The sequence below is a fragment of the Salminus brasiliensis genome, chromosome 11, assembly GCF_030463535.1.
Source record: "Salminus brasiliensis chromosome 11, fSalBra1.hap2, whole genome shotgun sequence".
In the NCBI taxonomy this organism is placed as follows: domain Eukaryota; kingdom Metazoa; phylum Chordata; class Actinopteri; order Characiformes; family Bryconidae; genus Salminus; species Salminus brasiliensis.
This window is the reverse complement of record NC_132888.1, coordinates 21,890,150-21,908,899: the sequence shown is the minus strand read 5'-3', so window position 1 is coordinate 21,908,899 and position 18,750 is coordinate 21,890,150. Positions and strand designations below refer to the sequence as shown.

Genomic DNA, 18,750 nt, shown 5'->3' with positions numbered 1-18,750 from the left:
CTTGGCTAGTTTGAATAGACAAAGAATTCAAAGATACGTCTAAGCTTAGACACTACTAAACACAAGTCAATATGGAGACCATAGCACTCTACTATTCGTCCAAGTATTTTCGGAAGAGGTGGGTCTTTAGTCTGTGTTTGAAGACAGTGAGCGACTCTGCTGTTCGGACACCCAGGGGAAGTTCGTTCCACCACGTTGGTGAGAGGACAGAAAAAAGCCTGGACGCTTGTCTTCCAGGGCTCTTGGTGCAGATCGGCTTTTGACCACTGCCATCAAGTACAAAGGGGCTGGTCCATTCTTTGCTTTGTAGGCCTGGGTTTTGAATCTGCATTCTGGATAAGTTACAGGCCTGAGGGTGCGCAGAGGGAGACCAGCCAGAAGAGAGCTGCAGTAGTCAAGTTTTGAAGTGACGAGAGACTGAACGAGCACATGGGTGGCCTCTCTGGAGAGGAAGGGTCGAGTTCTCCTGAAGTTGTACAGGAGAAATCTGCATGACTGAGTTACGTTTGCAAAATGGCTTGAGAATGATAACAGATCATCCATAACTACACCAAGGCTTCAAGCTTCGGTGGATGGAGTGACCAGTGAGTTCTCAAAGGAGATGGCAAGATAATTTTAAAGTCCAGCAGTTCCCAGGGTGTACAGCAGCAAGAGCTACCTGTAGGTCCCGTCATGATATTTTTTACGCTTCTTGTGGTCTGCTTTTGGGCTGAACTTGCCAGGACGGACTGACCTGGCCATGTTGGCAGTTGTTTCACTTGTAAATTATTTTCTGGAAGAGCTGAATTCTAATTGTTCTGTGGTCTTTTTAAATCCCTTCACAGACTAAATGCCTTAGAGAGCTCTTTGGATCTCTTTGCAGTGACATTCCTCACTTCAACACAAGAGCAAACCAAACTGAATGTCTAGATGTGCTAGGCTAGATGTGCTAAATCAAGGAAAACTAAACTCTGCAGTGTTGTGGCCAATTCCTGAAGGGAGACTGAGAACACCATTTAAACCCAATGATTACTCCATTCTCTTGGGCGTACTAGTTCAATAGTTTCCAATCCTGGTCCAGGAGCACTTATTGTCCTGCACATTTGGCTTTTTTCCTTGGCTCTAACATGCCCCCTTCAAAAAAGGGGCCATAAATAAGCTGATTGTTTGAATCAGCACAGAACAGTAACATGATACATACAGCAGGTAAGCCAAATTCATTTGAGCCTGGCTTAGGCCCACAATGACTTCAAACTGATTCATAGACAGCAGCATGCATTGTCATGTCCTGCTAACATGTTTTACCTGAAAGCCTCAATAATGTAAGAGGTGACGGCATCACCCCCTTCATGCTGGTTGGGCTGCCAAGTCAGGGTGACGCTGCTCTGGCTCACATCTGTCACAACGGGTTTCTGAGGTGGGCCGGGCAGCTGTAGGGCCAGCGAGACGCGTGGGACAGAGGATGTTCCTGTTGCTGTAACACAAATGCCCCAGAGTCAGCCTGACCACTCAGAGTGCTCACACACAAGATCAAAACACAGATGACAGCTGCAATGAGTATTTGAGTATTATGGGAACTGGTTCCTGTCAAGGTCTAAGTGAAAGTATGTGAACGAATGGTGCGTTTGTTCTCTACCTCTCACGGTCACGGTCCCACTCCAACTCATCTCGCCCGTGGAACTGGAAGCGACGCAGGTGTATGTCCCTGAGTCGGTCTCCTAGCAACAGAGAAGGCAAAATAATCTCTCTTTATGGATGAAAGAGGACAGAGATAATTGCAGCGCTCTGTCTCCAAATGGTGCGGATCAAATGTGACGTTTTCAGCTGATCTGGGCTGGCTCACTGAGAGCTGGAGGTCATGGTGGCAGAAACAGAGGGAACCAATAAACAAATCCTTGCAGCTACTGGACATTTCTACACATGAATAACCTGTATGACTCTGTTTAACAGCTTGGGATTTCAGATATGATACACAATTACGTACATGATACACAGTTTTCAATGTAATATAAACAAGTTAATGAAGGATATGTGAAATACAGTTAGTACACATATTCTGTACAACCGTACACTGAATGAAGACGCTACTAAAGCCAGTATCATCACACATGGAAAGAAATAAATGGTATGTCTCTCTGTTATGATGTACAATAAATAATGTAATATTAACTCTATTATGAACCTGTGCCTTTTTTAAATGTGGTGTATGCATCTTTAGCATTCATGAAAGCTCTGCAGCGCAATAGTGAAGTAAACATTTCAGTCCACTTCTGAAAAGACCTCTTTCGCTATCTTCACTCTTTGATAGGCTAATGCATCTCCCGTGTTCAACACTATCATGACATGACAGATTTGCTTCGCTTCTCTGATGTAGTGTGTGTGTGTGTGCGTGTGTGTATGTGTGTGCAGCAGGCTCTTTGAATAGTTCACCACTTCGAATGCACTGTATTGCAAGAAGACAGCTAAACGTATTTCTTCACCTGTCAGTTTTTAATTAGAATCCACACGACCATAAATCATGCACAATCTCAATTAACACAGTCTATACAATCTGTTCAAGTCGTCAAATGGCAGGTGAGTCTAGGGGAAAGCAAAACTTTTACTTTGTCAAAAGCAACTGTTTTGGTTAGTAAACGAGGTCATTAATTACCATTACAACTTTTCCACTAACAATAGAAATGGAAATGGCAACAAAAATGCCTTTCTGCATGCACTGATTTAATTTTAAGTGAACAGTAGTAGGAAGACTAATAGAAACCATTACTTGAAAACTCTCGAAGGTAACTTTCATACCGCTCTCAATTTTAACACTCATAAAGTTCAATTTTACCACTAGGACATTATGAGAGAATTTAATTCTTAGTCAAAATAAATTATTTCCTGATTCAAACAGTTTTTTGCAAATACCAACAGGTCAACGAACCAGTCATGATAGGCTTAAAGGCAAACTGTAGGCATGGCAATTTTACAATCTAACATCCTTCTCTTGTAAACAAAAAGTATAGTAACTAAGTAGTTCAGGCAAGTGTTGCTTTTTCAACTTTTCACAACAGCAAGTGAGTCACGGAAAATGAAACACTTCAAGCGGCACCCATTACCCAAGGCGTTTTTGTGAACATCTCACTCGATTTGAAATGTTCCGCAAGCGGCCTATCTGTCCAAAGTGCTTTCAATTTCCAGCCCGCTAATGAAAGCCAACAATCCATGTTTTGGTCCGAAATGTCCGTCAAATACCTGCAAGCTGCTGATGTGTAAAGTGCCGTTTTCCATTAGGCTTATGTGGACGTCGTCCCCCAGGAGGCTTTGTCCGTCCTTCTCCCACCTGATGCTTGGGGGTGGGCTGCCCGTCACATGGCACTGAAGCAGGGCGTCAGAGCCCCGGGCCAGCGTCTGGTTGGCTGGGCCCTGGCGGATGATGGGAGGAACCAGGTCTGACGGGCCTGCAAGACACACAGGGCAGTGGGTTTGACTGAGATTCCTGTCGCCCAAAAGCAACTTGCGCCACCTCTGCCTTGCCTCTGATGCAGCTGGACTGACAATGGCCAGCAGAGAAAAAAATATATATACACTGAATTTACCTTATTTAAATGTGTATAACACATATAACACAATGTCTTTCATCTTAAGATGCAGTTTAAAACCTAGATTCAATTAAATATTTACGATGAAATGCCACTGGAATTACTGGAACTGCAATTTAGACAAAAGAAAGCCCAAGTCCCATGAATATATCCCAATATATCTTCATATATACACACAGGAAATCTGGACGTTGATCGTTTTAGAATCGGGGTCATCCCTATAACTTAATATACTAAAGGCTTCAGATTGCATTAAATGTTCTCTTGTCATTGTCATCTGCTGTTCTTACCAGACTTCACCTCCAGCAGGGCTTTGGAGAGGACACTGCCTGCTACACTGATGGCCTGGCACACATAGTAGCCAGAGTCTTCACTGTGGACATCCCTAATGGTCAGCTCTCCACTCATGGACACGGAGTAGCGCCCAGCCTGAGAGAAAGGCTGGCCTGGAAACAGCAGCATCTAAAACACAGACACACACACACATGATACACATAAAGAAATGTGTGTCTATATTAACTAAAGATGAAATCCAGTATTGATTTATTTATAGATCATCTGGAGAACCCGCCAAGCAGCAGCAGTGTTTCCATAGTTATCATGGACACCGTCTACTTGCATAAAAAATATTTAGATTTAAGCAGGACTGCACATGTTGCACAGAGATACTGAGAGTATTATTCAAAGACCTTGACATTTTGAATTTTTGAAACTAATCTTTGCTAGTATGAAACAATTCGCCTTTTCACCTGTAATACACTTAGCCAGACACCTCCTGGGTCTGTTTCTGTATTTGTAAAACCTCTGGCTAGCGTACACAAATCTGGATCCAGCTTTCTGGGTAAGCAAGTCGTTGTTTTACTTGGCCTATCAATCATTTGTCTCACATGATTAGTAATGATTTTCTCAAGTTCAGCTCGAGGCGCCTTTCCTTCCACTGTAATAAATGATCATTTATGTGGTGTCGGTCTCCAGGGTCTTGCGGATCAGAAAGGGGTCAACATACTCAGTTGTAATAATGGGAGGCAAAATAAATCTGTGTATTCATTGCATGTGAAATACATTCTTAATGTTTAACAAGATCAAGTAAACATTTCTTACAAAATGACACAGACGTTTTGAATGGTCAGGGTATGGCTTTAAACTATCCCGCCTCTGCTTTTCTGTACTTAGGTTGCCAAATACCAATAAACATTAAAGCAATATTATGTGGCACTTAACCTTACAATAACAGCTTAATTTTGCACCACTGACTGTAATAGGGAGAATGGCGTCTCTGTCATTGTCACTTCGAGTCCGATACACTGCTACTGCACTATGGAAGCTTGGTGGAGCTGCACAGGACGTTTTGTGAGAACCGAGTATCGCTGAATAACCAGAGACATTTTTTTTTTAAATCCTGTAATATTACTCTACTGCCTCAGTCCACATGCTTCTTTCACGAATATAATTTCAGGCAGTGGTATAAAAGTGAATTACACTCCCCACTGTAGAGGGAGAATACCAATTCTCACATAATACTACTTTAAGAAGTGTTTTTAATTTGTCACCAGTCACAAATATGAAGCCTTTTTGGTGGCCACGATACATTTAGAAAGAAGCCAAAAATAAAGTGTACTCTATTGCCTTTATAGTCATTTCAATTTTAATTCGATTTAAATCCTTTCTTTTTGCTCCAACTGTTAAATGCAGAGAATAAACAGTGCAGGAATAACGCCTACAGTGTTGAATTAAAACAGTGTTCAGTAAAATCCTTCTGGACTAAAATAAATTGGGTTAAAATTCATTCAACTCTTGAGATTTTGCTGGGTAGCTATAGGAGGCACATACACACATCTCTTCCAGCTGAATGCAAGACGATTGAAGTCAACTGTTGCTTATGTGGGCTAATGTGAAAGCCATCTCATCTTTGCTTATCTTATTTTATATATTCTACCTATATTCTATCCTGTTTTCTTATGTGAGCAAACAGTTATAGTTATTGCCATACTGTGTATGACAAATAAAACTTTGAACTTGAGACTACATCCTAATTCACTGTCATTTTCCATAGCATCATTAGGATAGAATGGTCTTCATCGTCCAGCCACTGGGCCTGAAGTCTATTAATAGAAGGCAGCATGTTCCAAACCACCCCAAGGCAGGAGTGTGTGCTTGTGTCAGCCTGAAGGAGGAGCTCTGACACCTGCTGTTCCTCAGAACCACCTCTACCCCCCCTTTCGCATGTTTCTGGCTTCTCAGAGGAAGCGCCATTCTCACTGACGCACTCCCATTATGCCACTCAGAACACAGATCTACCTCTGTATCTGCGAACTGAGCTCAAACGGGCCGGCGCTCTGATTCACCTCTTCAGCGTAATCAGCACAACACGGCTAATCAGAGACGGCAAGGAAAGAGAAAAAAAATCCCTATTGAGAGGCTCCGGTTTGTTTTCAAGCAGCGAGGAACTTAATGAGTCACTGATAAACACGACGAGACACAAATGAAACAAGAGCTTTGAATAATTAGACTCCTATAACCCACACATAATACTTCATCACTGAACAGTGTCATGTTGTAAGCAGATGATAGTGAACGCTACCATGAAGTGGTTTCTAAAAGCAAAACATGGCAAGCTCTGCCTGGTTTCACGTCTTGAGGCTGTCTGTAGTCCTACCTGAGTTCCTTCCTTCTGCCAGAAGATGGCTGGAGGGGGGTCGCCCTCAGTGCCGCAGTGGAAGGTGACAGTTCGGCCCTGGGCAGAGACCTGGTCCCGTGGCTGGATGGTGATCTGTGGGGGCACTATTGAAAGATGGGGAGCAGAGAGGTCGAGTTAGAGTTTGTGTCCTTTAATGTCACAAATTAGAAAAAAAAAAAAAAGCACAAATGATTCAGATATTTTTGGTGTTTGGTTTGGTAGAATTTCTTAATCTATCCAATCATAATGAAGTTAATGCAGTTCACCACTTTAACCCTCCCTTCGCCTACTTTAGTCGCAAGGAAAAGTACCCTTGAAGTGAAAAGGTGAACCATTTGGAATTACAGTTACAATTATAAACAAATACTAACTACACTAGCAACACACGGTTATCCACAATGCAGGTTCAAAGGTGTACAGTCCATTCTATGTGGAATGGTATCAGATTTGCCTTTTTCTCAGCCTTTTTTGTGTTTTGTTTCAATACAAACAACAGAAATAAAAATGTGAATACCAGAGCATTTGTACTTGCACCACATTTTTGGGAGAAGTGGTGCATTTTCCGATAAAAGTGCAGAGCTGCCAACATTTTTGGCCATGACTGTAATTGGCAAAAAGTGTTTAAATTCTGAGAGTTTTGATTAAAAGAGTTGGGTTTCACAGGTGCTTTGTCCATGAAATAGAGGCACACAAAGCCTGGTTACTGACAAACCTTTTCTTTTCCAGAAAGACTGGTTAGCGCAAAAAGCGATCTTTTAAAAGATGAGACAAAAGTGGAACTTTTTTTAGCCCAAATGCAAATGTTTAGAGTCAAAAGAACATTGGACACCAACATCAAAGTCTGATCCCAACTGTGAAGCCAGTTGGAGGGCATCATGGTTTGGGGTTGATTTGCTGCCTCAGGGTCTGTACACTGTGCAATCATTGAGAGAACAAATTTAAAGGCATATCAAAACATTTTACAGGAGAATGTAATAGCAGTAGTCCATGACCTCAAGCTGAAGACAATGACCCAAAGCACCAATGGAAACCAACCAAAAATGCTTGAAAAAGAAGAAGACTTGTGTTTTCAAATGATCCTTACAATCTTTTCAAGATGCTGTGGCTCAACCTAATGAGGGCTGTGCACTCAAGGCATTCCAGAAATACTGATGAACTGAAACACATTTGTTATTATTATTTACATGGAGGGCCTTATTTTACACCTTGCGCAAGGTGTGTTGTGATGCTCATTGCTATCTACCCCCCTCCCTACCAACAGTCTATTTTCACGTCTTCCGCCTGCATTGTTTAAATAGCTACGGTGCTTGCGAATATATCTATGCCGATGGGCATGGTGGTCTTAAAATTAGGTGTGTTCAGGTTAATTTCTGGCGTATTGTTATCTTGGCTTGTTATACACACACATGCCACAGTCAGCAGTGAACACACATAGCCTGTGCCAGTTTTACATCAACAATAAACCAAATAACAAAATAAAATAACATTATTCTAGAGGTGAGGCGCTCCACCGCTTCAGCTAGCCTTCCCAGACAGAGCTTGATGCGCAATTAAAATAGCAATCCGCCAAAGTCAGATCATACCTGGCTTTTAAAGGAAATGGCAAGTGACACGCTGAGTGGTTTATTGCAGGTTATGCCCAAAACACACTAATGATTAATTAAGAGACTTAGTACATGGCTTTTGCGTATTTCTAGGCGTACTTTTTCCGTTGTTATGATAGCAAAGACACACTGACACGCCCCATATCAAGCTGTGCAGAGTGCGGGTGACGGCTCACCTAAAGATCGCCTAAATAGGGCTCGGAGCGTTATCCACCACACTATACAAACAATCGACATTCATCAAATGAAACAAGCGTGGCTCAATATATACATACTTATTTTAACCTTTTGAGGTGCAACTTCACAAAGGCCTCCAACTACCACATTACAGTCTAAGCACCATGCCACCATGCTGATCTGACATCAACTAGCATTTTCACAAATTCTCAGTGATTATCTCTGATCTCACCAATCAGGTTATTTACTCCTCTGTGCTGAGCTCCATCAGTGCTGCAATTTCCACATTAGCGCGAGAGGCTCAGGCTTAAAACCATATACACTCTGCACTCATCTGGGATTAGAGGAATTAATTAGTTGTGACTAGAGGGTTAGATTCTCCTGCTCTGGATAAATGAGGTGCTGGTGTGTACTGGGATAGTAGTGCTTACACACTGCAGTCAGAACATCTGTTCACAGTCTTACCAATCATGAGCTCTGGCAACAGCAGGAAGATTACAAGGCAGGGCATGTGAGGTGGCCGCTGCTTTTTCTCGCTTTTTTTCTGGTAGGCTCCTGAGCTCATGGTAAGCAGAGAAAAATCCATCCATTTCCCTTATGGCTCTTTAGAAGCCACCGAGCTGAGGGCTGTGTGGGCCTTTGTTTTGATAACCAGGCTTCTATCCTGCTGCTCAAGAAATTTCACAGCAGGCATATGAACACAGCAGACTACGCTCCAAAGGGAGAGAGATATAGCGGGAGAGCGATAGAGAGAAACAGGGAGAGTATGAGTGAAAGAAAAGGAGAGAGAATCTGACTCATCTTTTCACACTCTTTTTGCAGCAAACCAGAAAACTCCCACGCAAATAAGCACTCATGCTGCGATGGCAACGAAGGAAACTTAACTCCCAGAGAACAACTGGGTACTGCAAAGTGACAAGGGACCAAGTGACACAGACTATTGTCAAACTTCAGGTGCAGGAATGCACAGACAAAACCACAAATTAGGCATCAGCTTTAGGGACTGAAATAATGAGCTGTGGACGGAAATCTTCCTCTGAAGGATGAAATATTGAGAGCCACGCCTCATTTCCCTTTCTGCTTTTCTTGCCAGATAAATTTTGGATGACCAAGAGAGTGAGGATGTGTTTGAGTCACCACTCAAACATGGGAGCGTTTCATCTGGCTTTAAACGCTCTCTTTCAAGCGGACACTCGGCCAGCTTTCATTTGGTGAATGTGAAAATATGTGAAAAAACAGCAGATGTGTGGGTGGTCAATCCGTAATCTGGGCGACATTAAGTCACTGATTCCGGGGCTTACTGTAGGGCTTGGCTGAGCAGAGGACACTTTAAAGATGATGACAGAAAGAGCGTCGGCCTGAGAGGAGGAAAAACCTCTTTGACTCTCTCAGCAGCCTCTGCCTCTCAGCCTCCCCTTCTCTCCTGGTCTCCAACTGATTTGATGGTGGCTGTATGAACATTAGTGGACAAAACATTATGTAATTTTATATGGCCTATTCACAGAGCTGAATCACCACTGAAATGTATCCTCGCTGAAATCTAATAAGAATAATGGGCTGCTTTTTCCATTATGGTTTTACAGTCATATGAAAGTAATGGCTTAAAAAGCCTTCTGAGCTCTCACATACTCTCTCATTCTCTCTCTCTTACGCACACACACACACACACACTGGCGTGTTTTTGTCACACCACCAGTGTTGCGTGCTGACAACAAACATGCAACAGTTCCTTACTGGCTGAGACAGCTTTGAGCAGTGGGGGCATGCAAGAAGTTTGTGTGTGTGTTTGTTTATGAAAGAGAGAGTGAAGTAGAGAGTGGGTAGGATGACATGGATGAGATGGTAAAGAGAAACACAAAATTAAAGCAACTGAAACAGAAAGGTGACAAATTAGACACTATGCAAGGACCAAGAGACAGAGAGAAAAAAGCAGAGAGAGAGAGAGAGAGAGAGAGAGAGGTGGGGAGAGATTGGGGGGGGGGGGTGCTGTTTGGTCTCATTTTAATTCAGACTGGCAAAATAACTGGAGGATGAATTAAATCAGGACTGCTCCAGCTGCCTCCTCTGGCTGTGCTGGTTTAGATAGATCCTAACCAACAAAGTCACTTACATAAACACTCAGACACACACAATCACACACACTTATATTCCATTACTACTACGTCTCTTTTCCACTGTCTAACCCGCTTCATTCACAGCTGTTAGTAGTTCAAAAACTAAGCGAAACAAAAAAAAAAATTCCAACTTTACAAAAATTCCAACTTTACAGGATGAGGGCAAAAAACATTCTTAACTTTCAATGGAAGTCACTTTAAAAAGATTTCATTACATGTCATTTTGGAGCATTTTGATTGGTCCATTCAACACAAAATTATGACACGTTAAAAGAACAACTCAAAGCACTCAATTGTTTTTAAAAGGTTTTTGTGTGACAGCAACGATATGCTTTAGCAAAAGCTGTAAATGCGTAGTAACTGTATGTGTGTGTGTGTAACGGGGAGAGGGAGAGAGGCTGATAATCGCGCTTCTTCCGTCTCAGTTCGCACAGATAGCACTGATGATGTCTGACAGGCTCAAAGAGCCGTGATCAGATCAGCTTAATGGAAATGAAAGATGAGCATATGCATGAACCCATGAATACCAACTTCTGATTCATATTTTATGGCTGCTGGAGTGTGGGTGATCGCACATGCAGAGCCTTGTAAACTATGTGTGTGTGTTTATATGTATAATGGTGAGTGTTTTTGTGGGTATGCATATGGTTTTCTTGGGTCTTTCTGCGTAAATGTTTATGGTGTATTGGTGTTGGTCTGCACGTTTTCTCACCATTGACCTGCAGCGTGGCCGGAGCCTCGGTTTTCCCCACGCTGTTTTCCGTCATGCACGTGTATGTGCCCTCGTCCTCCTCTCGCACCTTCAGCAAGCGGAGGCTATTGTCGCTGCGAATCTCAAACCTGTCCACCCATGGGAAAAAAGAGAAAGCACAGCTTTGTGGCGAGAGCGTAATGTAGCGAGAACTCACACGTCAGTTCCCTCGTCCTCTCGTCACCTCTAACATCGTTTTATTATAACACTGTAATCTGTTATGTTTTACCACTGACTGCGCAGCTGTTTATAGTCTTGTGGCTCGGCAATGCCTGTACTTAGCACGTTATCTGTTCAAACAAGCTATCCAAACAATAATACTATACGAAAAATAAGAATTTCACAATGTGAGGATTACAAAAGTGTGCCACTAGTGTTCTCAGTTAGTGGAAAAAAGACAATAACCATAATGTCTGAACTCAATTTACTTTAAGCAAAACAAACATATTTAATATATTTTGTGAAGGCTTGACACAAACAAGTGCTTCAATTTACTTTCCTATGAAAGCCAGTCCCCACTACTGATGAAATTATGGCACAAGTTTATAACATTCTCATCAACACCTAAATCTTTTCAGTGTTTAAAGGCGTAGGCGGTGAGAAAGCTCTCCAAACAGCGAAGAGGCGTGATTACAATCACAATAGGGCTGTTGTTTGTTCATTTTATTTTCGTCACATTTTTACTAATTTCATGAGACTCTGTACGGGGGTGGGATGTCCAAACAGCTACTTAATAAACAGCAAGACACAGTGGTAACAGTCAATCTTGTATGCAATGAGTCCAACAGATGTGTTGTTCTTGCATTTTGGAACATAAACTAGAGCCTCAAATATTAATGTTCATGTTGTATTTAATTCAGATATGGACATCATTTACTTCTCAAATATCTTCAGTATTCAAATTTCACACTGACTGAGTTAAAGATGAAATTAAGCATTATTTTAAGGAGTTTATAATTAGACATTTTATTTATCAGTGTTTTTTTTTACTCAGTGTTTGGGTAGCATCTAGACACGATTATATATGGCTACGCTACGAGTTTGGTTAATGGACAAATGACTATTTAGATTATCTATTGATTGTTGAAACAAATAATCGATTATTTTATCACCAAACAACTAATATCTAGCTTTTTAATTTAGCTTGACATTGTTCTATGCATTTGCTAACTAACAATGAAGGCAATGAAGATGAATATACCTTATTCCCTTTCTTGAACTTTCCATGAACATTCCTGCTATTATAAAAGATAAATAAAACCCCAATATATTTTTTCTTGTCAACACTTAAATGTTGCAAAGCACACCGCAATACAACATAACTAAACTAAATCAGTTTTTTCCATTATTTTTCTGATGAGCAAAAAAGGAAAGTGGAAACAAATGTGAGACTTTTCAGTTTTTTAAGTATTTTGTGTTACTGTTACGTAACTATTTGTATTATTGACTTTAATTTTGACACGGTCTGTCCATTTGTATCAGTGTATTTTATATGTAAATAGTAACACTGTTATGGTTACTGTTATGTAACCATAGTTATGTAACCTAGTTAGCGTGAGAAAGGGTTATGACATCACCAACTAATCACCGACTATTTAATCAGTCGCCAACTAATTTGGTTGTTGATTTAAGTTGACTAAGTCAATTATTTCTTGCACCCCTAGACCACACCTATATGCACTTTATGGAGTGGGACTATTCAGGTGCAAGATGGAGTCGTTTACCAACTACCTTCATGAACTCAGGCACAAACACTTTTGTAACAAACTCTTTTTGTCATTTCAGATCTTACCCTTTTCAGGTTCATCCATAGACACATTTTTGCTATATTTATTTTCTTTACTGTCACTGCTCAACTGCTCATAATTTAGCAGCCGGGACTCACCTCTGTCAACTTCCAGGTGTTCCAGCAGAGAATTTTTTTTCTCTGCTTGCTGTGTCTCAAACTGATTGAAGCACACGCTGAGCAAGTCTTTGTATTAGTGCCTCTGGAATTCAAATAAGCCATTTAAATCACTGTATATTAGTTGTAAAACTAAGGCCAACAGAGCTTATTATGTATCATTTTAAAGGCTTTCCTCACATCTTAGAAAATATATTTATTGTGGACTGGGTTTCAGAATGGTTTTAAAGACATCAAAAACATACTTGTTTACGTGATTTCTGGTGTGATTTGATAGCAGTTTGTCAAAGTCTGTCACATCTATTTGAGTATGTTTAACGGGGACCTTTTCAATGCTTATGCACATACATCTGGTATCTGGAGTGCCTACCAAGCCACAAATAAGACAACTCTGGCAGTTCTTTCTGGGCTGCCCAGGTATAAAATCCTGAGATTTACCACAGTGTTCAGGGTTTTATATTGCTCCCTCACCAGAACTGCTCTGTTCATGAACATGTGTGCAGAGAACTTTGTGCTTTTCTTGGGTCAGTACAACATAGGACTGGCAATGACTCTTAAAACAGGATTCAATAACACATAGTGAGTGGTCAAACAAGAGAAAGAAAGGTGAATTCAAGGTGAAGTAAATGTTAGCTAACTAGTGCAAAAAAAGAGGATTCATGTCGCCAAGAGGAGTAATAAACAGGGTGCAGGTGAGGTGAGCGGTAGCCCATTATTATTTAGAAGAACAGGTCCTTAAGCCGTTCTGAACAGTGCTGTTTTGGAGCGGGACTCTTAGGTATTTTGACCAAAGCATATCCCAGACTGCATGGAACTATGATAACTGGAAAAAGGTTTAATGTGTCACCTTTAATTCAATGCTGCCTGGGGCAAAAATTTAATGATGTAAGTATGTAATTTGCATATTGGCACCTAATAAATGTGTCATTAGTTGGTCAGAGTGAGTAAGGGTCTGACCTGCCACGAGGCAGCTCTCCCTCCTCCCGGCGCCAACGAACTGTGGGAGCTGGATCTCCATGCACCTCACAGAAGAACTCCACAGTATCCTCTGCCAGCACAATCTGATTCACCGGCCTACGGATGAACACTGGTCTCTCTGCTCACACACATTGATGGGGACACACACATTGACACAAAAAGTCACACGCTGGCCATCACTTTCATGCCATACAACATGGGTGAACACGACTGGTGAAAGACTCACCGAACACCACAAGCTCGGCTGGATCGCTGTCCCTCTCACCCACCATGTTGGAGCCCACACACACATACATGCCCGCGTCACTTTTCCGGGTGTGAGAGATTATCAGCTTACCACTCCTCATCTATGACAACAACATTGTAATTAGAACATATGTCTTTTTTTCAAAATAGCCTACCTTTTACCAGAAAATGGCCACAAACCCTGGTACTGCCTGTAGAATTTACTTCCAACAAAGGCTGTTATGGTTATTCAATATATCTATTTGAAAATTCATCTGTATTCAGGTGATCTACAGGAGGAGAGTTGGTGACCACAACTCAACACAGTAAGAATCCACTGAGAGAAAGGGAGACTCAGTCAAGACTTGCTCTTCACTAGTAATGTAGTCTGATTTTGAAGTACAATTTGAGGTGTAAAGAGAATAACACCTGTCTACTGATAGCTATACCAATAAGGTTCAAATCATAGCACAAGTGGCTCCTAAAGATGATGTGTCCTCTGAGCTAATCCTGACTGCACTGAGGGTCACATGATGATGTCATGATTGCTCAATGGTCATGCTCTAATCAGCACGGAGCAATCAGCACTTCCCGGCTCCCGCATCGCAAGCTCTTGTTATCAGGCGGCTGGCAACTCACAGAGATTCTCCCATCTTTGTCACTGACGCGAACATTGTTCCTCTTCCAGGAGATACTGGGTTCCGGGTGGCCACGAGGGGGAATACACTCCAGAACGGCTGCTTCCCCTGCAGCGACAACCACATCGTTGGGGGCTTGCCGGAAGTCGTCCCTAAGAGCTGTGGCAAAAAGAGAGACAGAAAGAGAATAAATCAAGTAACAGTATTAGTTACATGTAGTTTTACAAGTTTTTTTGCCCCCTGATCTGAATAAATTCACAGTATGTTTAGTGAACAGAGTTTTATAACGTGTGTTTAATATCTTATAACCCAGTCTGACTGACCTACCTGACCATTCAGCTCCCAGTTCCTAAACACTGCAGTCACAATCACTTTGTGTGTGTGTAGTGGTACACACTTTGAACTGATAGCTGTTGCTGTTTGTTGATTACTCATGTGTAAGACAGAATTCTCTGGGATTTGTTTTTTTAGCATGTATGCATTAAACGAAGAAAACAAACAAACATTTTACGGGAAAGTGGTTTAAAATATCCTTTTTTGACATATTAACTAACAAACACAGCTCTGTGTTTAGTGTTTGTTGTTGCTGCGTAATGTTTAAAACATGGCTCTGAGCTAATCTAAGCTGAAGTTAGCAAAAGTCTTACCCAAACCAAAAAGTATCCAAAACAAATGATCATTTGTGGCCCTACTGAACAAAACAAAAAAGAGCTTTATTTTAACTGATAAGTGAGGTGACGTTACCAGTTAGCAGCCAAAACAAGGCGTCTAATTCTAACTCTCCATTCCACCTTAAATAGTACTGCAGTTATTGTGTACATTTCAACAGCAAATTGTAACGGCTGCATAATTTAAGGTGGAATGGAAAGTTTAAGTAAGAGGAGAACTTCAGCCTAGTTTTGGCTGCTAACTGGTAACATTCTCTTCTTATTAGCAAAGGAGGATGCCAGAGGCCACTTATACACAACAAAACCAAGGATCAGATAAGGATTGGGCTTTACATGCTGATACCCGGTCCAGTAAAACAGATAGCACCCAAACTGACTAACCCTGTAATAAATTATATATGAATTAATTTTATTACCAGATCCGATCACTCAAAAAAAAAAAAGGTTTTGGAATGTGGATGTAGTGCAGATTCTGTCCTTTCAGAGTGGGCGAGGAGAGGATCTACCATTTTCATGTTCCTTTCCTGTAATATCTGTTCCCATAGGTTAAAGGGGAACAACAAAATCTGTATCCGTGAGACGAGGGGAGGAGTATAAGCAAAGTCTTTGTTTTGCCTCCCTATGGCCTCACGCTGCAGCTCCAGCTTACTACTCCTTCCTCCCTCTGCCCCCCGAGCTTATCAATAATGAAATTTTTTCATAACAATTCACTTGCTTTTAAAACACTGGAATAGTTCACTGGAGAAAGCATCACATAACAAAGTTTCCTCTGCAACATGACACGACACATTTCCGCAGGGGAATAAACGGAAGTAAATGAAAGTCGTTTTCCAAAGACATGATCATGAATAAGGCAATCAGTAGAATCTTCAATGTCAGCAGCATGGAATTGACTGTGTCCTCTTGTTGTGCCTATATCCATCTTTCTGGGAATGAAGGATGAATCTCTGATCTCAGTGTAGCTCAAATAGGCAAATGCAGAAGGCTATAAATCTCAGGTAGATGACTGACAGATTAAAACTATGCCCTCTGCCCTATGGCTAGAACCTAAGGGGAGTCTTTGAGGTTCCACACATCAAAAAGTAAAAATCCCTCTGGGGCTGAACTCTCTGTAACATCTCAGAATGCCTCACACGCACACAACTGCCAATCATTTCCTCCATACTGCTATCAGAGATAAACAATTTTTTGTCGCCATCATAACAGAATCATCAAACTAACAGCCATATTGTCGTCCTGGGTTTGGATTATGTAAGTGTCTTCATTATCAATGGAGCATAATGGAGCATGAAGCCTTAATGTGATCACTTAATGTTTGCAAATGAAAATTGAATGGAAATTGAATTGAGGCTTAATTGATGAAACTAAATCTATTTAAATGAATGCCTAATTATGGTACAAATTTACCAAGCTCAACAGCTAGAACCAGACTTTCTTTGCCATGCCGTTAATATATTCCCCAGACACATCAGGAATTCTTGCTTTTAGATTCCATGTTCAGTGATAACTCATAATTCTGGAGGACGAACAGAGAGATTTGAACGTCGGTTTTGAGGTTTCAAGCCACAGTAATCTTCTTTAAAGTATGAATATTGAAATCTGTTCGACAGGGACAAATGGTGGGGGGTGGTGGTGGTGGTGGGGAGGGGGGGTCTCTAAGCAGTTTGTGTCTCATATTGCACGGCAGCATTTGAAGTGGTCATCTGCGAGTCTGTGGACAGAGAACCCCCTCACCACGCACCCGCACACATGTACAACTCCACTGCTCTTGTATTCCACACACAATCTGTCACTCTCCCTCTTACTTAATTTCCCATCTTCCACAGTTACTTATCTGAGCGTTTCATCAGACAAATGAACCTCTCCAATTCACTGAATGTTTGCAATGAAGGCGTACAAAGAGGCGAGCAATTTTAATTCAATCCTTTCATTTCATTTATTGGACTATAGATAGAGGTAGATAGAGGCCTGTGAAAACGTAGCGACATAATTAACCAATATTTTAAATCCTGGTTTTCCTCAACTTGTGAGAAGTGAAAAGTAACTCCACTCTACCATCTACCAAAAAAGACAAAGTAAATCAGTAAAGCAGAAAAAACTAGAGCAAGAAGATGGTCTTAGTATGACAAGAGGAAGCATCTTCTCTTTGCTATAGCCGCAAGGATGGACAGATAATGTGGCCAACAGAGTATAACATTTATTCAATTGTGCGTTTGCGCCTGTGGCTGCATAAGGCACTGACTCCCCTGTGGTTGGCGGTCACTGCTGACTGAGTGGCCATTCTGTCCCTCAGGCCATTCTCCATGTCCGTGCGCTCACAAAGCAAAAAAAGCTTGGTGTATGTATGTATGTGTGTGAGCTGCGCAGATGTTCTAAAAGGAACTTGGTGAGCTCACATCCCCACTGGCTCAGAGGAGGGAAAGCTGAGTGATGGGACAGGAACTGTGACTTATGTCCCACTCAGAAAGTCATCATTCTCTCAAAAACCCATCTACAACCTGAGTGGAAGACAGCTTCACACTTGTAGTGTAATGGATGTGATGTTAAAGGCTCGGATGCTGTAGAGGACATATAAAATGAATTAAGAAATATTTCAAATAAGTAACACTGGTTCAAAATGCTGTTTGTTTCTCTCACTATCCCATGCCAGTCAGAGTAGAAGTGTTCAAACAGTTGGAGTAGCAACACACAAACAGCTTTCAGTTCATGACATTTCTGCACTGCTAGATCTTTACTGGTGAACTGTACATGCTATTATTGTGAAGTGGCACTGTCTAAGAAACAACAGCTCATGACGTGGCAGACCACTGAAGCACACAGAGTGTTCCTGCCAAGTGCTGAAGCATGCAGGATGTTAAGAGTTCTAAACTTCCTATGGAAAGAACATCTGCACAATAACTGAGCATCAGGAACTTTGTGAAATGCGCAATGCCAATGCAAAGACGTTGAATGTAGTGGTGTAAAGCATGTAGAAATGTGTTCTGTAGTCTATATAGTACTGACACTTTTAGTGAGTTTAGTGGAGGAAGGATAATGGTCTGAGGCTGTTTCTAGGGTATGAGTTTAGCTCTTTAGCTCCAGTGATAGCTAATGTTAATGCTACAGCACGCATATAAAATATTTCACACATTATATGCATCCAATTTTGTGGCAACTGAAGTTCATGTTTTGGCAAAAACTTAGCAACATAATTAACCAATATTTTAAATCCTGGTTTTCCTCAACTTGTGAGAAGTAAGTGAAAAGTGAAAACACTGTCTGTACTGTGTTGTGTTGTCTGTCTGCACTTGTTTGTTTGTGTTGCACTTGTGTTTTGTATGCACTGTTTATGTTGCACCATGGTCCTGGAGGAACGTTGTTTCGTTTCACTGTGTACTCTGTATGTAGTTGAAATGACAATAAAACCCACTTGACTTGAATATCCCTGGCCTCAACCCCATATTTTGAATAAATTG

At 41.4% G+C, this 18,750-nt stretch overlaps 1 protein-coding gene across 2 annotated transcripts in view; it reads right to left on the bottom strand.

The window, feature by feature from the left end:
* LOC140565942 (roundabout homolog 2) overlaps positions 1–18,750 on the bottom strand; it is a 44,332-nt gene that overhangs the window by 10,444 nt on the left and 15,138 nt on the right. For both annotated transcript variants that reach the window (XM_072692178.1, XM_072692179.1), the window contains exons 3-11: positions 14,629–14,786; positions 13,991–14,111; positions 13,744–13,882; positions 10,845–10,972; positions 6,217–6,341; positions 3,851–4,022; positions 3,214–3,419; positions 1,616–1,697; positions 1,285–1,453 (exon numbers count right to left, since the gene is read on the bottom strand). In XM_072692178.1, coding sequence (XP_072548279.1) covers positions 1,285–1,453; positions 1,616–1,697; positions 3,214–3,419; positions 3,851–4,022; positions 6,217–6,341; positions 10,845–10,972; positions 13,744–13,882; positions 13,991–14,111; positions 14,629–14,786 — 1,300 coding nt within the window. The remainder of the gene's footprint in view (positions 1–1,284; positions 1,454–1,615; positions 1,698–3,213; positions 3,420–3,850; positions 4,023–6,216; positions 6,342–10,844; positions 10,973–13,743; positions 13,883–13,990; positions 14,112–14,628; positions 14,787–18,750) is intronic.